Genomic DNA, 25,573 nt, shown 5'->3' on the forward strand with positions numbered 1-25,573 from the left:
CCCCCAAGCCGGAATGTGACCCAACAGGGAGGTTTCCAAGGCATTTGGAGAGAACCCTGGACGTTCCCTGCCAGCTCATCGGCCTGCTGACAGCAAGTTTCCAGGGAGAGCCTGCCCCTCTGCGGGGCTCCCTCTGCTGCTCCAAGATCACTGAGCCGGGATGCGGCAGGAGGCCAAAGGCGGCCCTCGGAATGCCCCGGGGGCCCTCAGCGATGGGGAAGATTTTCCTAGAAGCTGGAGAGCTGACGTGGAGTGAGAGGGAATCGGCTTGGCTTGCCTTTCTCCCTCTGCGGGCAGAAGAGAAAGAAAGGGGGAGAAGGAAAGGTTTATCTCGTTTGCATTTTTCTGAGAGCTAAGCTGGAAAGAGTCAGGCCTTCCGTCTGTTAAAAGAAGGACTGAGGTGCATATAACTCGAATTTTATGCCTCATCCTTAAAAAATCAAATGGGCTCTCTTGTTGCTTTGTTTATGTATTCGACAGACATTGTCAGAGACCTGCAATCTTCTGGGCACTGGGGATGCAGCTGTGAGCAAGAGATGCAGATGCTAAAAAAAAAAAAAAGAGAGAAAGAGAGAGAGAGATGTAGATGCTGTCTCTACTGAGCTCACAGTCCACGGGGGCAGATCAAAAGTGGGCACAGGAATACAGAAGACACCGTTGCGTGGCAATACGTGCCAAGAAAAAAACAAAGTGGAACAAGAAGCTAGAGAGGGATGGGGGAAGGGGATGGTTTCAGCCAGGATGGTCAGGGAAGGCTTCACTGAGGAGGTGGCACTGAGCAGAGTGAAACAGGAGAACTGGTTATGCAGATAGTTGGGGAAACACACTGACAACAGAAGAAACAGCATGTGCAAAGGCCCTGAGGCAGCATCCTCTATGGTGGTGAGCCTGCTGTCACTGGAAGTATTCATTCCTTCGTGCATTTGACAGGCTTCCTGGGCACCTGCCATGTGACCCTGAACTTGCTGCTGGGGACACGGTGAGGAAACAAGACAGACAGTACATGTCTTCAGGGAGCTCTCCATCCAGTTGGGGGCAAGAGAGGTCAACACACATTACAAAGCAGGTTGCTAGTCCTGCTAAGGGAGAGGCTTGGGGAGCCACAAAACTCATGGGAGAGCCACATAACCTAGTCACACTTGCCTTCACGAACAGTGTCATCTATATCGTGTCAATAATAGTCACTAAAATTTATTGTTTATTCTACACTCTGCCTTATTCCAAGTGTTTGACATGTATTAACTCATCTAGTCCTTATAATCTTTGAAAGAAGTTCAAATATTTTCCCTTTTCAAAGATGATGAACAAGGTTAAATGACTTGACCTAGGTCACATGGTGAAAAGGCCTGGAATCAAACTCTTAAAGGGACAGGACATACTCTCTATTTCCCCTTCTTCCCTTCCTGCTAAAATGGGGACTCAAGGTGCTCAAGCAGCCATTTTGGAGCCATGAGGTAGAAACTGTGTTAAGGAAGACAAAGTTGCCAGCTAAGAAGGAGTTCAGGTCCCTGAGGATCATGGGGCCTCCATCTCAACCTGGATCTCCTAACCAGGTTCTTTTGTAAGAGAAAAATAAATATTTAACTTGGTTAGGCCACTGTTATTTGGGGATCTTCAGTATAACAACTAAACTTGTCCTAACCAACGTGGATTTTATTGTAAGAGTACAAAGACCTCAAGTACAGAGACATTGAGTAATGTGATCACATAGGCACTTCAGAAAGATGGCCATAAGTTGGGTTAAGAGTCAGGCTCCAGAGCCCGCTGGCCTAGGTACCAGTCCTAGCTCTGCTTCTCCCTAACTTTGTGATCTTTGAGTTACTTAACTGCTCTGTACCTCGGTTTCCTTATCCACACAGTGGGGGTAGTGTTACCCAACTGGAGAGCTGCTGTGGGGCGTTAGCACATGTAAGGGTATTTAAAATAGTACCTGGCATGGGGCGCCCAGGGGGCGCAGTTGGTTACGCGTCTGACTCTTGGTTTCAGCTCAGGTCATGATCTCAGGGTCGTGAGATCAAGCCCCGTGTCGGGCTCTGCGCTCCGCATGGAGTCGACTTCAGAGTCTCTCTCCCTCTCCCTCTTGCTCACATTCTCTCTCTCTCTCTCTCTCAAATAAATAAATAAAATCTTTTAAAGTAAAATAAAACAAAATAGCTGCTGGCACATATGAGGGAGGCTTAGGGTGCAGGAGAGCTCTCTCGAGGAGGGCTGGAAAAGCCTGCCGGCACTTGCCTCGCCCAGCAAGCACTGGTCGTCACCTGGGAGCCCAGAGAGGTGTCTGGAGCCAGCCCCGAGCCTTTATTTGCAGGCAAGGGAAATGGGCTGCGAGGGAGAACACCTGGATGGGGGCAGTCATCAGGAACAAAGCCGCTGGGCCGTGGGGAGCCGTATCTAGAGTGGGGTGCAGACTGGACCATGTTGCAGAAAGCCACCTCAGCACAATCCAGCCCAGGAAGCCATGCCCGGGAGCCTCTTGCGGAAACGGGGCAGACCCCCTGCCGGGAGAAGCGTGCTGCACTTCCCCACCCCCCCCCCCCGGCGGGCTCCCTAGAAGATAAGAAACCCAAGCTTCCTGAGGATATGCTCTGAACCTTCCCGCTGGCTCCTCTGGGCTTGTCAAAATATTTCTTTGTGGAGCCATCCCTGGTTTTCCATTAATAAAAGTATTTTTGGGCTCCTGGCAACAATGAGTGAGTGTTACAAAAGAGGTCGGGCCTTCCAAGGTAAACACAGCTCATCCCAGCCCTGGTTGGTGGCTCTGGGCCGCTGAGCAGAGGAGCTGTTGTTCTTACTCTGGGCCTCTCTGCCTTCTGAGCCGTGATCGGGTGCAGGGAGCGCAGGCTCTGGGGCCATCGGCCTCTGCGGGGAAGACAGAGCCTCTGCTACGGCAGAAGCACAGGGCCACTGCTGTTCAGGATCCCTGGCCTTTCCTCGTGCAAAGCATGCCCCATCTATTTATATGAAATGCTGGCACCGTCCAAACTAATCTGGACGATGGCAATCACACCAACAGTTGGCTGGGCAGAGGATGGGGGGTAGGGGGCCTGTCCACTGCGAAAGGCAACAGAGATGTTCTGCATTGGCTGATTGAACTGTACACTTAAAGCCTGCGTCTCGTCGTACATAAATTAAAATTTAGTAAAGCTGACTTTAAAAAAAAAATACCAGCTTTCTGACTCAGGGTGCTAATTCTTCCTACAATTTCTTTGGTCTGAGTCAGGGGTTGACAAACTATTACCAAATATGGCCCGTTGCCTGGTTTTATAAATAAAGTTTTATTGGAATGCAGACATGCACATTAATTTATGGATTGTCTATGGCCGTGTTCACGATCAAATGGCAGAGTGGTACGACTGACTTGCAACAGAGACCACGTGGCCTACAGAGCTGAAAATATCTTCTATCTGGCCCTTCACAAAGTTTGTTAACCCAGCTCTAGAGAAAAACTAGGAGCTGAATACTCCTTTGGATGCATCTGTTTTCAGGACTGAATGCACCCAACCTCCTAATCTCTTTATCCCCAAACGGCTCCAGGCCCCAGCTCACGTGTGTGCCTGGCAGCTTCTCCCAGTGGCAGACAGATGTGGGAAGATCCAAGTCCTCTGGAAGGTCTCTCGATTTGCCCCATTTGGGAACCATTTGACGTGTCTTTAGAAGCTCCTTCTGCAGCCCAGGTTTTAATGTCTGGGAGCTTGAGCGGGTGAATCCGGCATCAGGAAGACGGTCCTCACACAGAACCCGGTCCCATGCAGCCGGAGACAGTAGCGTGGTGGCACTCCCTGCGGAGTCTTTATATTCTGTGACTTAGGTTTCTCTCTGTCCTTCCTTCCTTTCCCTCCGTCCATCCTTCTCTCTTTCATTCCTTCCTTTTGCAAAGACACTGCCATCGACCGAATTGGTTACATGGGCCAGAGTCTCTCAAAGTGACTCTTTTTCACGGCACTGACTCAACCTGGAGTCGGGAAGTAGTGTAAAATTGCATTGTCATCAGCTACAAGAGTAACAGGAAAATGAAAAAACAAAATGGGGGCTGTGAGCAAAAGGCTCTAGGGAGGGCCTGCCTCCCACCGACCTCTCTCCTCCAACCTGAAGTCAGAGCATGGAACGCAGGAGACAGACAGTCTCAAGGTCCCAAACCTGAACAGTCCTGAAGCTCTGACTGGGGCGGGGGGGGGAGTGGGGCAAGACCTTATGCCATGCTGCTGGGGGATCCTTCTGCGGGCAGTTCACTCTAAATACTCATCAGCTTTGCCCCTAGCCCCTAATGTCCCTGCCCGCTTCTGGAATAAGTACTCCAATTCTTATTTTGGGATCAGACCTTTCTGACTCTCCGCTCATGCAGTTCAGGAGGGGCTGACTCTATCCCCAGCTCTTGGGACAAGCAAGGGACCCAGGTCCAGCTAATCAGCATTCAGACTGATTGTCTCAGGCCAGTGAGAATCAGTCCCGGGACTTTAGTTTGAACGGTTGGAAAAGAGAATCCCACTCACACAATACGTTCTCTCTTGCCTCCTGAGATGGAAGGATATTTGCCTGGAATCGTTACCAGCCCTCTTGGTGCCTTGTGTCCTATAATAGCAAGATGTCAGAGGATGTAAGCAACACGGAGAAAGGCCAAGAGACTGAAAGAGATTAAGTGCTGCTGACATCTGAGCCCCTGAATCCAGCCATACCTGCAGCCAGAGGAAACTTCATTAGCTTCTCGTGTATATGAAAACATTTCTTTTTCACTTAAGCCACTTTGAATTAGGTTTTCTATCATTTGCAACATCTCCTCTTTCATCCACTGGAGTCTGAAAGCTGGAAATGGTGCCCCAGTTGCTTGCTACCCAGAAGGACAAGGGCAAACAAAGGGAAATGCAGAGAAATGGAGCCAGAGCTTTGATCACACCATTCCTGAAACCCACCTTACTGCTGACGTTCCTGATGATGAGATCACACACTTCCTCTGCAGGAAGTCAGTTTAAGCCAGTTTGAGTCAGGTTTTGCATTACTTATGGCCAAAAGTGTCCCAAGTGGCAAACTCCGTTTTCTTACGTGTAACACAGAGATGATCACACTTATCTCAAATAGCAGCTGTGAGGAATAGAGACCGGCATAAGGGCCCCAGCCCAGAGCCGACAGGCAAAGCAGAAGCTCTGCAGGTGGTGCCCATCAAGTCTCTGACTTATCCTCTCCCCATCCCTCACAGTGGGCCCCACACCAGGCAGGCTGGTGGTCATGTCATTATTGACTCTGGAGGGTAGGATGGGACCCTCCGTGTGCCATGGTCGCTGGTTCCTGAGACGGAGTCAAGGGCGACACTTCCAGGGTGGGCCAGGAGACAACCAGGGTTGGGACCTCACCCAGGCCCCAGGTAGTGCGTGTCATTCACCCTCCTTCTGATAAGACAGCCCCACAAATCTCTCTCTGGCAGCCCACCCCTTCCCCTCCCTCATCTACACACTTGGAGGGGCTTCATCCCCGATTTAAAGTTGGGTCATGTGCAGACAAGATGGAGGGCTCCCAGCGAGCTGCTGTCAAGGGGTGAGACCTGGTGTGCCTAGAAGCGGATTGGAAAAGCAAGTTTCTCTCCAAAACCTTGTTTTCATACCACCTGATAAGCATCTTGATTCACCACGGCGGCAGCAGCAGGAAAAGGGCGATATCAAAGAGAATGATCTTGAAACATTTACCCAAATGGAGCTTTCTCCTGGGTTTGTCATAAATCTACATAATCTTCCTTCCAGGTTCCTGTCACTGCCAAGTAGAGCTTGCTTTGACATCTGCCAGGGGGAGGATGCTATGTACCCTCCTGTGGACACAGCAAACGCGCCCTCCGTCAGATCCTGGACGTGACGATGCACACACACACGACCACGTGCTGGAACCGGAACGAGAGGAGAACACCTTGGGCAGGAACCCATCACGGAACAAGTCAGCAAAACGCTCTTTACTGCTGAGCGCCGGCGATGTCCCTGGGGACAGTATCACCGACGTTGTCAGAAACTAGATTCTCCGAAAGACAAAGGGTATTAAGGCTCTTAGGAATCAGAGAAATGTGATCTCATGCTTCATGGGCCATTTGAAAAAAAATGCAACGGGTGTCGTCACTAATACGTTACATAGTGAAATAATAAAATGTCCTTCCAGGGGCGCCTGGGTGGCTCAGTCGGTTAAGCATCCAACTCTTGATTTCAGTTCAGGTCATGATCTCAGGGTCGTGGGATTGAGCCCTATGTCGGGCTTTGCCCTCAGCGCTGAGTCTGCTTGTCCCTCTCCCTCCCCCACTTGCATGCTGTCTCTCATAAATAAATAAATAAAATCTTAAAACAACAACAACAACAAAAAACCAAAAACATCCTCTCATAAACAAACAAAAGTTGGGGGGTGGAGGTGAGAGGTGCTAGGTGACCAAGGCCTACGTCCATCAGCACCCGGAATTCCCCTGACCGCTGGGATTGGTTCAAGGACAAGCACGTGAGCCAGGCCAGGGTTCCACCAGAAGCCTTCAGGTGGGCTCCGGACAGGCTCACTCTTTCCTGCTGGAAAGGAAGGTGGAAGGATGTGGCCACCATGGCAACAGGAGGGGCAAGCTGGGGTAGAGTCCGCACAGCGAAAGCAGAGCCAAGACACTGGGAGAGAAACTGAATCCCAGTCCCATTGTTTGAACCCCTTCATCCCACCAGGTCTGAAGTGGGCCCCGGACTTTTCAGTAATAAACTCCTTCTTTTTACTTAGACTAGTTGGTAAGGTTGGGTTGCTCGGGGCACGGGGGATCTTCGAATTTTAGGTAAACAATCACTTTTTAGCATAAGTATATCCTATGCAATATTGGGGATATACTTATGCTAAGAAATTATTCACTGTTTCTCTGAAATGCAAATTTAATTGAGTGTCCTGTGTTTTATCTGGCAACCCTCCCGGCTTGGACCAGGTTAGCTGAACCCAAGAGGTGAGCTGGGCTTTCACAGAGGCCCAACCTTCAGTAAGACCTCCGAGATACGCTCTGGCCCTGCCTCCCCCCACAGGCCAGTCCAGGGCCCGACGGCAGGAGTGCACACGGCCCCTGCATCGCACTCCCTCAGACTGATTTCCCCTGTGAGCAGGGGCACGGCCTGTGAGGTGAAGGCCCGTCGCCCCCTCCCATTTGGAAATGCCTGCCATATACCGAAGGCTGTCCCCACTTGCTCGTGCTTCCTCCTTCCAGCGTGATTCTACGAGGCAGGCGAACAGACAATCCTCATTTCTAAATGAGTAAACTGAGGCTCAGAGTTTTGGTGACTCTCACGGGGTCACACAGCTGGTAAGTGGTAGAGCCATGTTCCATGCCCAGCCCGGGTTCCAGGAACGATACCTCCAAGCAGGAGAGACCGGGGCACGAGCTGCTCCCCAAAGATCCTTCAGAGGAAGCCCTGGGACCACCCTCTGGATGGAAGCAGGAGGCCTGAGGAGGTCTGAGTCTCTGGGGCTGGGATCAGCAGAAAACCTAGACTTTTCTGTGGGACTTCAGGGCCTGGGCACAGAGAAAGGGGAAGGACACCTAATAAACTGTCCTCACATGGGCAGGGGTGCGCAGGACACAGTGGGCCACAGGGGGCAAGACCCACACCTCCAGCTTCCAGCGTGTTCTGCCCAGGCTTTCAGGCCCTTGTCCTCAAGGGCTCCTCACGTTCAACTTTGGTTTTGCCTTTTTTTTTTTTTTCTTTTTGTCTCTCTGTTGTTACCACTTGAAAAAAAAGAAAGAAAGCAAACCAACAAAGCAAACATCTGGAAAGCTTTGTGGAAAATGGCATCTTGGAGGACCCACCCTCCCTGGAGTTGGAGCGCAAATGCCCATGGGATTCACAACTGGCCCCCAAATGCTCTCAGAGGAGAGACACAGGCCCCTCTGTTCTCCTACCAAAGCCCTGTCTTCGCCTGGGGTCACGTCCTTCCAAAATCACCACCACCTCCAGAGGGTGGCTGGCTCCCAACCCCCAGCCCTGACCAAGTGGCCAGCAGGCTGGTGGGCCTCCCTGCCCCATGCCCGGCACACCCCACCCCAGCGAGTCCCTCCGCTCGGCTCTCTCTTTCCCACTCCACAGTCACTGTCTCGCCTCAGACAGGTCTCCTGCCTCCTGGCCCCCCCAGAAGCCTCTTCCACGTCACCTCACCTCTCCTTCCACTCTCATTGACCCCCTCTCTCACCACCACTGCCAAAGGGCTCTTCCAGAAGAACAGCTTGGATGATGATATCACTCCCCTGCTCCACGACCTTCTCTGGCTCCCACGGCCTCCTAAAAAAAAGTACCAGCGTCCTCACTGCGGTGTTAAACCTTCCCGTGATGCCTGCTTTGGTGTTCAGCTTCTTTCTCTTCTTTTGGGAACTCTGCTCTCTGTTTTCTTGGGGCACAGGGGGGAAGTTACAATCTCCCCCTTTGCATCATGTGGTTTGGGACTGCCTTCGGTCCCAGGTCCAGCAGGGGACTGCGCGGCTCAGGCTGGGCTGATGAGTGTGCTACATTCCCCTGAACACAGGAGTTGGTTCAGGACTGGCCACATGGCCCAGGGCAGGCCAGCCACGCCAACCCCCGGGCCCTGGCTGGAACTACTGAGGTCTCTCTATATATCTCTGTCTCTCTCTGTCTCTGTCTCTCTCTCTCAGTGTTGCCAGCCTTAGAAGATGCAGGTTGGGGCACCCGGGTGGCTCAGTCAGTTAAGCATCCTATTCTTGGTTTCAGCTCAGGTCACGATCTCAGGGGTCATGAGATCGAGCCCTGCATCAGGCTCCACACTCAGTGTGGAGCCTGCTTGAGATTCTCTCTCTCCCTCTGCCCCTCCCCATGCTCTCTCTCTCTCTCTCTCAAATAAATAATTAAATAAAATCTCTAAAAAAAAAAAAAAGAAGAAGAAGATGCCGGCGAGGAGCTGCTAAGGGCCATCTCACCACCACAAGGGGAGGACACACCTGTGAGACCCAGAAAGAAGTGATCTTTAAAATATCTTTATGTCCCCAGATACAGCTGTGCCTGCAGACAGTATAACCACTCAGTCTGTCTGTCTTTTTTTTAGATCCGAACTAGTTTGACGGAAGTTTCTGTCACTGGCAACTCAACTATATGGTTCCAACTTCCTTTGCTAGCTGTGTCCCACTCTTTTCCTGCATGTCTCTATGCTTCCGAGAAAAGTACCTCTTGAACAATTAGCAGAATGTATCCCATGCTCCAGCCCCTGTGTCCTTGGTCCTGTTGTTTCCTTGACCTGAAACGCCCTTGCCATTCCACTGCCTACCGAGACGCGGCTTCGTCTTCAGCATCTCTCAAGCGGGGGGGGGGTATCTCTTCCATGAGAGTCGCACCTGTCACTCCCTGGCTTTCCGTCCCTCTCAAAGAACCTTCCTGTGCTCTCGAATTTACCACTCACCCTGGACACCTGGTCACTTGCATACCTCCTATCCCTCCCCTCTCAGAGACGGGGACTTAGATGACAAGGACTCAGCCTTGTTCAGCTCTTTCCGAGCACAATGAGTGACACAGACCAGGAGCTCAGTGAGGCCTCTTACACTCGTGGTTACCTGGCAGAGCATCCCAAGAGTCACTCACTGAAGCCTTGATCTTGTGACAGACATTCTGCCTGCCAGGCATCCGTCACCCCATCTTTTCACACCAGTTTTCCTTTGGGGAACCACTCTACCTCCATTCTCATTCTTTTTTTTTTTTTTAAGATTTTATTTATTTATTTGACACAGAGAGAGAAAGAGAGCGCAAGCAGGGGGAGCAGCAGAGGGAGAGGGAGAAGCAGGCTCCCCGCCAAGCAGGGAGCCCGACATGGGGCTCAATCCCAGGACCCTGGGATCACGACCCGAGCCGAAGGCAGACGCTTAACCATCTGAGCCACCCAGATGCCATCATTCTCATTCTTGTGGCCTACACAGAGCTCACCCCCACCTCTCTAGCTTCAATAATGGCATGTGATCCAGAGCCAGCCCACCAGGGCATTCCCAACCTCCCAGCCACAGAGATTGGCCCAAGGTTGGATGTGTGACCAACCAATGAGAGTCAGGCCTAGAACTTTGGCTGGAGCTCATGAGAAGAAGATACTCTGTGGACCAAGATTGGAAACCAGTGGAATATGATCCTGGGCTGCTGGGGCCATCAGGTAGAGAGGTTCTTCTTTAGGAAGAAGCAAAACATACGGCAAAACAAAGTCAGGAGTTAGAGGCAGATGCCTAATACCATGTTCATCCTAGATCCAGCCATGCCTGAAGCCAGCCCTGGCTTTTTAGGTACATGAGCCAACAAATTCCCAATTAACTGGGCTTCTGTCCCTTGCAACCGTGCATCTCAGCTGATGCAATTGCCCGGTTTTCTCTTCATTGTTAGTCCTAACCCAGAGCACAAGAAGTCCATAAATACTTAGTCACTGATTAACTGAGTGCAGGGCAGGCTCTCTACCCTGTCACGAGCCCCTCTCCCTCACTGCCACATTCCCAACTCTTAATCTAGCTAAGGTCCACCCATCTTTCAAGTCTCCACTTAACTATGACTCCCAGAAAGACCTTGCTTAATACTCCCAGAAAATAATTTAATTAATTAATTAATTAATTAAAATAATTCAGTCCCCTCGGGGCCTCAAAGCACTTCTCACCTAGCACTTCTCAGGCCATTGCCTAATTGTTGGCGGGAGTAATTATTCTATGACTGTCTCCCCCCTTCCCTCCCCCCAAAGCTACAAACGCCACCAGGTCAGACAGTCTCACCTGCCGCTGTGTCCTTGGAGCTAGCACAGAGCCTGGCACCCGGCGAGGGTTTAGGAAATCAGCCCTCAATTAATGCACACACTGACACCACTTGGAATCAATGAAAAGAATCCGTCCCACGTTTCTCAACTTGAATAGAGATGGTGGGACCACATGTCCCATTAGTCCCTTGTCCCTTGAAGAAGGGTTCCTAGGAGAACCGGCTTTGGGGGGGCTCGGAGAGAAACTGCCTCTTTGTTTTGTGCAAGTCCATAGGGGTAGTTAGCATATTGAACTTGATCAGAAAGCCCAACACAATTTGTGATTCATTACTGGGGACCCTAGCCACGCCCTGAAGCAAATGTCAAATTTCACACATTTAATGAACTCCATACTTGAAATATGTGGCCTGTAAAGTCTGATTTACACTGCTGTTAAAATCGCTGGTGCCTCAAAAGGAATGTGAAAAGTATATATTTGCGCACAGAGAAGGGGCTTTTTTTTTTTAAAGACACTAATTCACTCCAAGGCATATAAACGTCCCCTAAAGCATTATTTCAATTGCAATATTTCTTTCAGCACCTCCAATTTAGTTACCAACTTTTGAGAAGAGTGGCTGTGTTAGGTCACACGCGAGTGAAAAAGTGCCACCATGTAATTGTCAGCTCTCGGGAAGGTAAGCGGAGTTGACAGCTGAGCTGGGGACAGCCCCCAAAAGGCAGAGCAGAGTTTACCTGGCACTATAATTAAACCTGCCTTAAGTCAACACTGCTCCCTGGCAAGATGATCTTTTTTTTTTTTTTTTTTTTTTTCCCCCAGTTCAGCCACAATCCGTATTTACTGGGTACTCCCACCTGGTGTTTCTTTCCTCCCCAGGTTGGCCGCTGGCTTTGGCACGTTGTGGGTACGTTCGATGCCCGCGGCTGCGGAGCTACCTGGCGGGTGACAGATGGCCTCCCTCGGAGGACCTCCAGGGCGCAGGGGCGACACAACCAACCTTCACCGACACCTTCTGGGTCAAAAAGGACACCTGACCCTGTTTTCAAGCTTTAGCGTCTCGGAGAATTCTGTGGGACAGAACCTACGACCCCCCCGGGGAAAGCCTGGAAGACCACTCTGGGAGCCCAGGCTGCCGGAAGAGCGGGGGTCAAATCTGATTGGTCTTTATCCACCCGCCTCTGGCCAGTGATTGGTTCAGGAGTGGGCGTGTATCCCAGTCCTGGCCAATGACCTGTAAGAGGGAAGGCCCGCGCAAGTTCTTCAAGCTGAGCAATAGAGATGTCCTCGTTCTTCTAAAATCCCACCAGAGCTTCTGGGAGCCGCGCTGGTGTGGAACAGAAGAGCAGGAACAGACGCCTGGAGAGGCGAGGTCTTGAGCAGGGAGTTCAGCAGCAAGGCCCACACGACTACCGCGGGGGGTGGGAGTTATTCTTTGACCACCGAGCATGCACTCGCCCTTTGGAGAATCACCTCTTTCGCATGGCAGGCGGTCTGGAGAAACTGTTGCCCGAAACGCCCTGCCGTGTGAGCCAAGCTGAGCTCATGAGATTCTCCCACCAAGACTTTGACTTTTGATGCAAGATGGGGGGCCGGAGGGGGACAGTACAGCTGGAGGGGACCCGTCTAGAGGTGCATTAGCTCCTGCGACCTCCCCAGCGCGTCCTGGTTCTTGTCGGTTCCAAGCTGAAGTACCAGTCAGCCAGCCGCTCCTCATCCTGGCCATAAATCCCCCCTTCCTCTTCCCTGCTTCACTTCGCCAGGGCTGACTTCAGCCGTGTGCAAGCCCAGAGCTGTCACTGATACAGGATGGCTTTGTATGTCCATGCGCCATGCCAGGCACTTCCCACTCGTCACCACGTCTATTTCTTCCAACAAGTATTATCAGTTAGAGACGAGGCATTCACACACACAGACCCATGCCCATTTCACAGATGTAAACTCTCGGGCTCAGAGTGCAACATCTGCCCGGCTTTCCGTGGTTAACGAGTCGCCAGGTCTGGCAGTGAAGTTGTTTCTTGCTGTCCCTATCTGTTGGAGGAGTTGAATTTCATTTCACCCACATGGTTATAATGAGGACTCAACGAGATAACCTAAGTGGAAGTAACTTTGACATGGCATACATACCCCCATTTGGAAGCCACATGGCTCTCGAGAGGTATTTTGAGAGGCATTTCCTGAGCCCTGGGGGGGTTCTCTCAAGAATTAGGAGAACTTTCTCATGGATTGGTCCAGCTACCAAAAGCCACAGCCCTGGACTGGGAGAAAGAAATCAGTCATACTTGGGGCAGTGTGGTCTGGGGTATGAGCCACTTCCCTGACCTCTCTGGCTATGGGAATCCATGAGCCCAGGATCTACAGTCTCTCAACATGACACACAGTGGGTCCACTCTCAAAACTGACCTGGAAAGGTCAGATGACAGTGAGCTCTGGTATGATGGAGACAGGCAGGCGCGTGGGGGAGGGGGTCATGGTAAACAAATGCCTTCCTGCAGACAGTACTCACTTCCCTCCACTTATGAGCACCAGCTGCCATTGCTCTTCTTTCTGGTTCCTTAATACATTGAATCCTTTCTGCCACAGGGCATTTGCACATGCTATTTCCTCTGCCCTGAATGCTTGTTCCTTGCATCTTTCAGATTCAAGCTCAAAATCTACCTATCCAGGTGCCTGGGTGGCTCAGTTGCTTAAGCGTCTGCCTTCTGCTCAGGTCATGATCCCGGGGTCCTGGGATTGAGTCCCACATCGGGCTCCCTGCTCAGTGGGGAGTCTTCTTCTCCCTCTCCCTCTGTGTGCTCTCTGTCTCTCAAATAAATAAATAAATAAATAAATAAATAAATAAATCTAAAAAAGAAAAAAAGGGGTGCCTGGGTGGCTCAGTCACTAAGTGTCTGCCTTCGGCTCAGGTCATGATCCCAGGGTCCTGGGATGGAGCCCCGCATCGGGCTCCCTGCTCAGCGGGAGGCCTGCTTCTCCTTCTCCCACTCCCCCTGCTTGTGTTCCCTCTCTCACTGTGTCTCTCTCTGTCAAATAAATAAAATCTTTAAAAAAAATAAAATAATAAAAAAAAAAGAAAAAAGAAAAATATCCACTTATTTAAGGACACCCAGGCTGACCACCAAGTCTAAAATAGCCACACACACCTCGCTCTGGTCAGTCTCCCTAACGGCATCCTGATTTAAATTCATTATGGCATTTATCACTGTGAGACGCACTTACCTCATTCATTTAATTCCTTGGTTCATCCCACATTTATTGAACACCCACGATGTGCCACCTGTTTCGAGGTTTCCAGAGCAGCATATAAGTCCGAGCCCTGTCCTCACAGAGCATACATTTCCATGGGCAGGGCGGGAAACAATGCTCTCGTGGGGCTAGGTGGCTGAGGACAAATGCAGCTGGGTGAGGGGCTAGGGAATGACAGGGCTGTAACATCAGACGGGGCGGTCAGCGAAGGGCTGAGAAGGGACATGTGAGCAGGGGCCATGAATGTCGCCTCCATGGTGTCTAGAAGCTGCCTGGCTCCCAGGAGGCACTTGATAAACACACAAGCCGTGGATATCGAATGGGGCCGCCAGACAGTTCAGGGGCCCTCTCCCTCCGGGTGACGACATCCCCGCCATGACTCATGGCCCAAGGCCTCTGCCCCCTCCCGGGGCTGACTCTGCTCATAATTAGAAGGTGGGAACAGTCATTATGACACAACGACAGTGGCTAGAGAATGTGGCAAAGCCCTGGGAACTGCCATGTCAGGGACGGAGGGAAGGCAGGTCCTTGGGATGAGGAGAGTCAAGTCAATGGAGCTTTCGTTCGTCATCTTTGCTGGCATTTCTCAACCTCTCGTGACATGCCATGAAGGAATGCAGCTTGCTGGGCAGATGCGAAGTGGTTGCTTTTACCAGGAGCCTTCAAGCTGAGGGTTGAAGCGGACTGTAGCTCAAAAGAGGCGGCTGCCTCCAAGACAACAGGGCAGGGCTCCAATCCTGACCCCACCCGTCACCTAGGAGCTGTGTGACCTTGAGCCAGTTACTGAATCTCTTAAAGCCTTGCTTGTACGAAAGAGAACAAGTCTCCCCCTCTTCAAAAAGATTCCCGATATAAAGCACTATGCATGTAGCCAGAGATGCTGTTGACCCAAGACTCCGCGAGCCAAAGTGAGAATTGATGTGATGCCAAATTCGAACCACAGTGAGATATCACCACGCACCCACCAGAGGGGCTAGAATTAGAAATCGTGGCAATAAAGAGAATGAAATGCCGAGCTACAGGTGGTGGTGGTGGGGGGGGGGTTTCAAATCACATATTTGACAATATCTTTGTATCCAGAATCTATAAAGAACTCTCAGAAGTCAACAATAAGAAAACAACGGAATTTTTAAAAAGTGGGCAAAAGACATGAACGCCTCCCCAAAGAAGGTATGTGGGTGGCAACCAAGCACACGCAAAGACGTTCAATGTCATCAGCCGCTAGGAACATACAATGAAAACCCTGAAGACGCACATCTGCTAGAATGGCTAAAGCAAAACCATGGACAACGCCAAGTGCTGACGAAGGTGTGGAGACGCGGGACCCCTCGCGCGTGCTGGTGCAAAATATTGGCAGGGTTTTTTAAAAACAGAGTTGTTGAGATATAAGTTACATACTATATAATTCACCCATTTAAAGTGTACTGTTCGGGACGCCTGGGTGGCTCAGTAGGTTAAGCGTCTACCTTCGGCTCAGGTCATGATCCCAGGGTCCTGGGATTGAGTCCTGCATCAGGCTCTTGGCTCAGTGGGGAGCCTGCTTCTCCCTCTCCCTCTGCCTGCCACTCCCCCTGCTTGTGCTCTCACTCTCTCTCTCTCTGACAAATAAATAAAATCTTTAAAAAATAATAAAGTGTACTGTTCAATGGGTTTTAGTGTATTTTCAGTCGTGCAACCGTGTGTCTAATTTCAGAACATTTGCATCGCCCAAAAAAGAAACCGACTACCCATTAGCAGTCACCCCTCATTCCCCCTTAGCTTCCCCAGCCCAAGGCAACCGTGGATCTGCCTTCCATCTCTATAGATTTGCCTCTTCCGGACATCTCGTAGAAATGGAGCCATACATCATACATACGGTATGTGGCCTGTAGGGCCCGGCTTCTCGCGCTGAGCATCATGTTTTCAAGGTCCGCCCGCCCTGCAGCATGTAGCAGACTTTACTCCTTTTGACGGTGGGACCGTATTCCGTTGTACGGCTCTGCCACCTCTCGTTTATGTATTCAGCACGTGCTGGACATTTCCACTTTTTTTGCCATCGTGAATAGTGCTGCTATGAGCATTCGTGTTGCTGTGTGGGCCTGACCCGACCTCAGGCTCCCTGTGACGCTTTTCTCACCTCCCAAATGGGGATGATAAGACCTGCCTCCCGGGATCCTGAGGGGCAGGTAGGGGAAGCACTGTGCAACTCTAAAATACCACGCTAAGGCAAGGCCCACTTATTTCAGTCAGGTTCCTGAATTTTCCAGAACCTTCTCTTAAAACTCAGTGACTCGATGTCACTGAATGAGACATTCCAAAATGGTTAAAATGGTCAATTTCATGTTATGTGTATTTTACCACAATAAAAATTAAAAAACGAGAACCTCGGCGTTTACTGAGCCCCAACCATGGGCCCGGCCCTGGGCTGGCTAAGGATAAAACCAGCTGTCCCTTAGATCTGTAAAGAGCAGAGCCAGTGAAGAGGCACCGCCTGCCCGGGCACCAGCCACCCTTCCCCGCAACACATCACCCAGGCCTTGTGGTTTCTTTTTTACAACTCAAGCAAAATTTGCCTTCTTCTCTATTACAGTAATGAATTTGCTTTTGTGTAAAAAAAAAAAAAAAAATGTTACATGATTGACCATTCAGTGACTTGCTCTCATTCTGCCTCCCAGATCACGGAGTCAGTGGAGTCTTGGGAAGTCCCCTTTCTCCCTTGGCCACATCTACCCCAACCCGAAGGGCCGTGAGCGTCCCTAGGGAGGCCCAGGCCAGCCCCGCGTGATGCGGGCAGGTTCGCGTCCCACGCAGAGCGCCGCTGGGGGAGCAGGACCCGGGGGGGGGGCATTCGAAGGCAGAGTGCCTGTGAGTCAGCAAAGGTTAGTGGAAAGACTCGGGGGGAGATGTTGCCTCCGCCCAAGATCCCAAATCCTCTGCGAACTCCTTCCAGTTGGGGGACCTCCGTGTTTGAAGAGTCTGGAAGCGAGGAGGCCTCCCTCCATGCGCAGCCCGCCCTTTGCTCAGAGGTCCCCAGAGGAGGTAAGGCTACTCCCCCCCCTCCCCAGCTCAGAGAATTGTAGGAATCGGCCCCCCGTCGCTCAGTTAGTATGGGAATTGGTATTCGAATCTGTCTCCATTCCAGCTGGGTCCATGGCACGTGTCCCTAGGCTGCCCGCCCCCAAATTCCCGCACCTCCCCTAAAACGGCATCGCATTCATTTCTATTCTCTCTTGAGTTAGGGCCCAGAAGAGCGGCGGCGCTTTCTCTTGGTGTCTTCCTCAAGCCTGAAGCCATTTTGGAGCAAAAGTCTCCACGTCTGCACAAGTCAGCCCAGCGAGCAGATTCTTCCTGGTCTGATTTTTCTCTAATTCTGGTGGTGATGAGCTGCCTGAGAAAATTATGCTAAGTTATGCGCATAGAGAGTAGCATCTTACACTCTAATTACTGGCTCCGTCTCTGAAGAATTCCCGAGCAACTCACCTCTTTCTTTGGGTCTGATTAATCGTTGGGGCCAATTTCAACCCCCGCCCCACGGAATCAACAGGGCTCTGGATGTCATTAGCTACTCCAATTGCCTTTTAAAAAATCTGTTTCACATAAAAGGACAAATGAGAATGAATATTTGCCCATCTTTAAGACACTAACTACATTCTTTTCCACAGCCTGTTCTCGTTATTCCTTCTTTCTTTGGGAGGAATTTGCACATAGCCTGGGCTCCCGCACGCAGCACGCAGGCTTCCCCTTCGACATCGGACACAAGTGGGCATGTTCTGGAAACGTGGCAACTTCGAAGAACGTGACCCAGTTCATTTCTCTCTACCTGTCCTCCCCCCGGACTCAGCTCCCAATTCTGCGGTGGCCTGCTTTCCAGGACTCTCGGATGAACAGCCGCCAGCTGCACCCCAAGCAGAACAGAGCCTTGGTAGTATTTGCTGGAAAAGCAAGAATTTCATCCAAGGACCGGCTTCTTCTCCCCTTTATTTAATAGTGTCGTTTATGCCAATAAAATCACAAGAAATACACAAGAAATGAGAGTGGGTTGATTCCAGTGGGAGGGGTGGGTCCCCCCGGAGCCCTCTTAGACCACGGAGGTGGAAATGAGAACAGACAGGGATGGGTCAGGGAGGCATCACGGACGGCACTGAAACAGGGCCTCTCAGACACGGTTCAAGTGTAGCAGGCAAACTTGAATAATGCTTGCTCAGTTCTCAGACAGGGCGCCTTAGTCTGAACGCCATGGTCTGCAGGCCTTAACCTCTGTCCCAGCCCTCATCTCCTCCATGTTCCCCCTTGGTCTTAACACGCCAGCCATGTGCCCCTTTCTGCTCCTCCAACATACCCAGCCTTTCCAACCCCAGGGCCTTTGCACACCCCACTGCATGAATGCTGCTTCCCCCAGACCTTGCCACAACTCCCTCCTCTTTATCCTTCAGGCTTCTGCTTCAGTGGGCCCATCCCCAAAGGGTTGCTTCTCTGATCCCCATCACTTTCTCCAGTCTTACTCCTACCTGATCAATGCCCTCTGCCCACCCCTTTTTGTTCTTAGGACACTAGAATCTGTATCTGTCTTCTCTCTCACACACATACAAGGATGTAATCACCGTGAAGGCAGGGACTGCCCATCTTGTTCTCCACTGTCCTCCAGCCCAAAGAACAGTACCCAACACATAGTAGGTGCTCAGTAAATATTTGATGAATGAATGAATGAAAAAGCATATTCCATATAACCCCTGTCCCCCTTTCTCTTTCAGGATTCTGCAATCTTTCTTGAAGAAAACTTAAAAATATTTCTGGGCTTATCTGGACCCAATAGAAGAAAAGAAAATGCCTTGCTCTTAAATCTCTTGAAAATGGACCGCAGAGGCTTGGAACACCAAGTTCTTAGTGTGAGCAAACAGAACCTGCAGGCTGAGTTCTAAGAAATGGGGCCCGCCTGGTTGTCGGGTACAGGTTGCGGAGCTAGTGACCTCACAACATGATTCAGTTACCCCAATTCTTAGCGGGAATGCACTTCAAAGTCCAAACCTCAACACAGAAGGCTGAAGGGTGGCTTGGCTTTGACATTCCTACAAGAAGGCAGGCTCTCTGAAAAGACACTACGTTATAGATAACTCATCCACCAAAGGGGGAGCAGGAGGGGAAGGGAGAAACCCCAGGATCGGGCGTGTTTGTCTGCTAAGCCTTCGGATGGAAACTGATCCGGGGATGCGTGATCCTCCAAAAATCTGCCAGCCCCCAGAGTGCTGAAGTTATCCCTCCGACCACAGCCACATGGAGGATGAAATTAAATCCCACGGAAAGAGTTGACTTTTTTAACATTATGCAATGTTTGGGTGAAGGAAAGGGGGAGCTATCAGGGAAAAAACCTCTTTTTCCCAGAGTTTAGCAAAGCTATTTCTAGCTTTTAATGATACATTTCACCATCACTACACGGGTAGTTTTGAGAGGCACGAAGGCGGGACTGTTCTTGTTATGTAACCCATTTCAAGTAGGAAATTAGCAAGTCCTGAATGAATTCTGTTACTGTGCTCGACTTCTGGAAAGTTTGGAGCGACTACAGTTCTATTTTGAGGTGAGCAAATCCATCATTTATAGATCTCCTCACAAATACCGCAGGGCTTCATGTCACCCTGAAAAAGTTTCATAACAAAAACAGTTAAAGTACTTGGGGTGTTGGAACATTTCGTCTCAAAACCTTATTAGCCCGAATAAGGAGTAGGGCAAGGCCTCCCAGTTGCCAAATATTCAAGAATACAAATATCCAAGATCAAATAAATATTCATCTCCCACACACACCCCCCTCCCAACCCTAGTTTTTTTGTGCGTGTGTTTTTTTAAGTGAAGTCCAGCAAAACAGTCTGGTCAACAACATAAAAAGAAATGTCTGTTTTTAACAGAGCCGTTGGCCATGAAATCAGTTCTGAGCTATGAAAGCGGCGTCTTGAACAGGGCGGCTGGGCTCCGGGACCTTCCTGGTTGTTGAAAACAGGAAACATAAAGGTCTTTCGATCTCAAGCTCCCCCTAGTGGCGCGAAGGGGGCAGTGTCTGCACGCGCATGGAATTTCACAGCCGAGGCAGGGCTACCTTGATAGCACCCCGTTCCGGAAAAGTACCGTGGGTCTGTCCACCCCTCTGGAACCCAGGTCACAGGGGCTGAGAGCACGCGCCTCCAATATGCCCAGAGGAGCCACTACAGGGTTGAGAGGCGGCTAGTTTACGATTCCCTTTCTAATCGATAAACTGAGGATGACCCTTGCAGCGCAGAGCCAGGAGGAGGAAACCAGCAGCCCACACCGCAAACAGCTCCTAATTAAAACACTTGGCCAGTTGGGTGTGTACGTAGCTGGTTCCCTGAGACACAGGCGTTCCCATCGCTGCGCTCCTCTGGAAGGAAGAAAGTCTCCTGCAAATGATAAATGGGACACGTGCGGGTTGTAGGGGGGTGGGGAGGAGGGTTCTCAACCTCGGCACGTTGGACATGCCGGTCGAGTAATTCCATGTTGTGGGGGCCGTCCTGCAGCATCGCTGGCCTCTCCCTCATTAGGTCCCTGAGCAGCCCGCCCCAATTGTGACGACCAAAAGTGCTTCCCGGCTCTACCTGGCTCAGAGGCACTGGGTGAAATGAATAAAACATGTCCTCCACTTCCTACACAACAGCTTACAAACCTCCTCTGCCTAAAACTTAGGTGACTGCGTTCCTAAATCTATCCTTTGATTTAAAAAAAAAAAAAAAGGTATCTAAACTGATCAAGGACTGTGTGTATAAATAAAAAATGAATCTTATGTTTCTTCCTATTTATATCGATTACCTTTTGAAATTCTGACATGTCTGGAATAGACAACAGTACAGAATAATAATGCATGGGTTTGGGATGGGATTTTTTTTTCTTTGTCAAAATCGAAATAACTTTAACTGGAGAAAAAGCTATTCACACTTTTCATACCATGAGTTACACACAAAACAGCCTTCATTTTGACACCAGAATTCATGTTTCTGCACAAATTAAAATGATCCCCCAAAGGCATAAAGTACACAAGCTTTATTGGGCAACAGCGACGGGCCAGGCTGGCAGACCATGAAAGGAGAACCGCTCAGAAACACGCAGGATCACATGTGTATCATCACAGGATCGAGAATTTAAATCATCTGGGAGTCCCTGCTAAATTAAAGCATCCTGTACCAGGCTTCCCTCTAATGACAAAACGCTGTCCTGGTGAGTATCTGCAAGGCGATCACCCGTACAGACCTACTAACAGGGCAGCCGTGGACTCCTAGGAGAGTTTACAGTTAGCCCCATTGCAACAAAATCATAAATTAGCCACAACTTTTTTTGTGCACCCCCCCACCTGTCCCCCCCCCACCACAAACACAGGATTCACTGACGTTGCCCAGTGAAGTGAACGGATGGCACCTCTGACCATGGAGTGACCAGGACGGATCCGCAGGTAAAGCTGCTGGGGCATGAGCAGGTGCCGCGGAGCTCAAGGTCTTCGGGGCGCTGCGCACGCCGTGGTGTGCCTCTCCGTTCCATTCAAAAACATAATACTTTTCCAAGACGAAATGAACATCATTAGTGGAAATATTTCCCCGTAAGTATACATGACAAAAGGCTTTACATTAAAGGAAGGGAGGAGAGATAAAATCGGTTGTATTTACAAAGCTCCTTGTATGCTTTTTAATGAAAACAAAGCTGGGAGTAATGGGATTTAAATGCAAACCAAGTATCTCATCAAAAAATTGGAGGTGACACACTCACATACACACACCCACACTTAAACACACACAGATTAAAGATACAACAGCTGACAGGTGTTTGCCTTCAATAGGATGGAGTGGAAGCACATGTAGGTGCCATCGGCAAATTTTGGCAAAGGTTTAAAATGCTGCCCCATAAAGGCATGAGGGCGTTCCCATCCCCACCCCAGTAAAAACAAAACAAAGTATAAAAGCAAAAGTCCAGAGAAAGAAGAGGCATTATCGTGTCAATTTCCAATGAGCACAAAACTCAAAATACATTCAAAAGTTGTCAGTGTAACCTAAACTTTCCGCAGAGAACACACTAAGGGAAGGGTCAGCAGACACTCGTATTCGAGATTACTGCGACACGGAGGGGCTTCTCTTACTAAGGGAAGCTGGCCCGAGACCTGGAGAGAATAACCGCAACAGTGGGAGACACCCCGGCTCTTGGTCTCCCCACTCCCAGGGGCTGCGAACAGGTGGTCTGCTCCGGTGTCAGGACGCTCCCGGGGATGGCCTCCGTGGCTCCGTGTCGGGAGTCCGCCGCCCCGAGCAGCCCCCGTCAGCGCGGACGACTCGCACCTGTGCTCGCCCAGCCACCAAACCAGGGCCAACACCGTCAGGCGCCAGAAATTACTGAAGACAGAGAAGCTCCATCTGGTCATTTTCTTAGAGGAAGGAAGGAGGGAAAAAGGAGAAACCACAAACAGATCCCATTGTCCTCACGCACACACAACCATCACCAAAAGATCGAATAAAAATCATCATAAAACATATGAGCTGTGACAGAAATGGGTAGTGGTGTCGGGGGGGGGGTTGTATAATTTTTACTTTAAGGAGAAATGTATGAACAGCACTGATTGCATGCCGTGGGGCCTCCAGCCTCGAATTAAATCAGCTGTCAGAGACTTAGGTCCCACTGAGGTCCAAAAAGAGGGGAAGGGGTCAGTGGTGCTTCCTAAATTCTTCCTTGGTAAACCAAGGAAATGGTCAACAGAATCCTTATGCTTATGGTTTATGAACTCAGGAGTTGCCTATAAAGCAGCTCGGGTGCTTGTCTTCCCCCATAACTAAGATAACCCGTGTGTGCACCACTTCTCTCTGCTGGGATGAGTCTGATGTGTGCAGGTGAGGCTCCTGCCCTTTGGGGCTCCAACTTTGAGAAGCACGCGTGTTCCTGGACATTCGAGGCCTCCCCGGCAGGGGGTGTGAGCGGGCTGCCCACTAATGGGGCCGCTCCACGGCATGGTGGTCTGGGCTCCACTTGGGTTTCGGTCCCTCTGGCCCTTGACTGCCTACCAGAGTGTGGCCGAGACAAGACAAAAAGGTTTGCAATGGTATAGACAAGCATCCTTCAACTTCCGGGGGGCAGGGGGACTTCGTCAGCCTCTCTGAGAAGCTTCCTTCCTTGGAGATGGCAAGCAGTATCTCAGGTGTTGACTTCAAAAGTCAACTCACACACCTGGATCAAACTTGGGACTTGAGGGAAAAAACCAGACAGACCATCTCCCTCTATCTGCTGGGAGCATCTAAAATTTCCTAGCAATGGTTCTACAAGCCCCACCTCAGGAGCCATCACCTGTCTGTGAAGAAGGCCAGTTTCAGGGTCTGCAAACTCAGAACGGAACGACTTAAGACTTATAATCGGACTTCCAAAAACACAGATCAGAAGTGTGAAACTCTCAGCCCCACGCTCCCCTCCCCTACCTATGAAACTCCGTAACGTCACTCAGGAAGACGTCAGACGTGTCTGATCTTCCTGAGAGTTTGAGGCCCTATTCCTAAATAACCATTCATTCACTGCAACCTATATTCTCTATAGGTCTTTTCTGCGTGGCAGGAACGGGTGGCACAGGAAGGCAAACGTGACCGCAGAAATGCACAACCTTAACACCGAAGCCACGTCTACAGCCAGCTTCCCAGGGCCCGAAACTACGGCCATTTTACGAAGTTTTAAACGGGCAACATAAACACACGAGCATATTGAGAGGGCTCCCCAGGCAAGGGGACCACCGCCTGTTCCTCCCGCCCCCAACTCCCCCAGAACCGGCTGCCCGGAGGGTAGTGGGCGCCGCCACCAGGCCGGGCTCGGAGCCCTGAAGCACACACAGGCAGAAGGGCTGAAGGAATCAATCCAAGTCCAAGATCTAGAGCACGGTCAGCTCTGGAAGGTCTACCAGCCGAACCCTGGTGCCATGCTACGCGGCTGCGGCGCCGAGCGACTTGAAAACCCAAGAACGAATGCCCTGCCCCACCCCGTGCAGGCCTTGCACACCCCCTTCCTCCTCTGAAGCGAGAAGCCACAGCTTTATGAGAAACACACATGCGTGTACTCTGTCCCTGTGGGGGAGGGATCTCTGCCACCACCTGCCTTCCAGCAAGTTCCCCTTGAAAGCTGTAGGCAGCACGACAGAGCCCGGGCCTCCTCCCACTGGGGCAGCCACCGCCGAACGATGCGCGGCAACACGTGAGACGCCTCTGCCTTTGTCATTCGGCCTCCTGATGGGGAACAGACTTGTGTGGAAGCCGAGAGCCCCCATCCCTGACCTTGCACTCGGGACTCGGAGGGGCCCGGCCACATGTGCAGCGTTGTCTAAAGAATTAGTTGAGTCTCTTATCACTCTGTCGACACGTTTGGGAGCTGTTCAGTGGCACGTTTCCTGCTACAACAACTCTGCTGAAAACATCTGAGGGTGTCCTCAGCCGGCCACAGGCTTGATAATTGTTACCAGGTCCGAACAAAGCAGGATAAGACTTTTGAAATTCTTTTACGAGGTGGCAGGTGAAGCTAAGTCAAGCGCTGGAGATGCTGAGTCCGAGGGAGGAGACCAGACTGGATTTACGGCTCGTTCTCTCACTCTCTCTCCTCCCATTTGCTTTGTGACATTCTAGGAAGCCGGTGCGGCCTCAGTGATCAGCGCTACCTCGGACAGGATATTCCGCATTGCCACCTTGAGATTACCGTCTCCATAACTTTCTACCAAAGTCACGGTCTTTTCCCACAAACCTATACCAAGAGCTTTTACATTTCTCTGAAACAACTGGTTTTTAAGAGTGAGAAAGATGTAGAGTACACACACATTAAGATGGTTTAAAACAAAAACCCCTCTACAATCGTCAATTAGACAAACTTTTATCACATGACAACAAAATTCAAGTCATAGAAAGCTTGCACAGTGACCCATGTATAAATCTGTTAGCTGAGCCACCAGCTTTAACATATGTACATTCACCCCGGGCCGAACCGCCAGGGGCCCGAGCAGCCCCGCGTGGGCCCCTTCCAGGAACCTCCCCGATCATTCAGCGTCAGGACTCCATGCAGAGCCTTTTCACGTCAAAACTGCACGTGTTAGCAATTACTGCAAGATCCACAGGTGGCGGTTAAGAACAACGCAACTTGAACTCTGCCCGCGAGGAGAGCGCAGAGGCCACCGCGCGCCTACGATGTGAGCTTCGAGTAGCTGGGCGGGGAGAACCTTCTCCGCAGGTACTTGAGAACGTACAGGGGCAGACAGCTGATCAGAGTGATAACGGAGACCTTCCACAAGAACGACAAAGTGGCGATGAAGTACACATCTGCAAGCAAACGGGAAGACAGCAGTGAGCAGCAGGCAGAATGTTCCAGAAGGTGTGTGCAGCTCAGAATAGCCAGCACAGTGATCCGGGGGAATGGGGGGAGCGGTCTCCCGCCACCGACACGTGGCCTCCTGCCACTGGCCCTTTTCCTCGGCTCAGTCTCGCAGGGCCTGGACTCTCCCAGCTCCCTCCTCTCTCTGACCTGCTTCTGCAGCTGAATTCACTGACGGTCACTGAAATGCTGTTTCCAACACCAGGGAAAGAAAACGAGGGGCACAAACAATTCTTACAGGTGTTTCTGATGTGGAATCTGACAGCCGGGGTTTTTCTTTGTACA

At 50.8% G+C, this 25,573-nt stretch overlaps 1 protein-coding gene across 2 annotated transcripts in view; it reads right to left on the reverse strand.

Moving 5' to 3' along the window:
* Nucleotides 1–20,947: 20,947 nt before the first annotated feature.
* Nucleotides 20,948–25,573, reverse strand: part of ATP9A (ATPase phospholipid transporting 9A) — a 130,665-nt gene continuing 126,039 nt past the window's right edge. For both annotated transcript variants that reach the window (XM_036064700.2, XM_036064699.2), the window contains exon 28: nucleotides 20,948–25,236. In XM_036064700.2, the coding sequence (XP_035920593.1) occupies nucleotides 25,100–25,236 (137 nt within the window). In that variant the 3' untranslated portion in view covers nucleotides 20,948–25,099. The remainder of the gene's footprint in view (nucleotides 25,237–25,573) is intronic.

The sequence above is a fragment of the Halichoerus grypus genome, chromosome 10 (genome assembly GCF_964656455.1).
Source record: "Halichoerus grypus chromosome 10, mHalGry1.hap1.1, whole genome shotgun sequence".
Lineage (NCBI taxonomy): Eukaryota > Metazoa > Chordata > Mammalia > Carnivora > Phocidae > Halichoerus > Halichoerus grypus.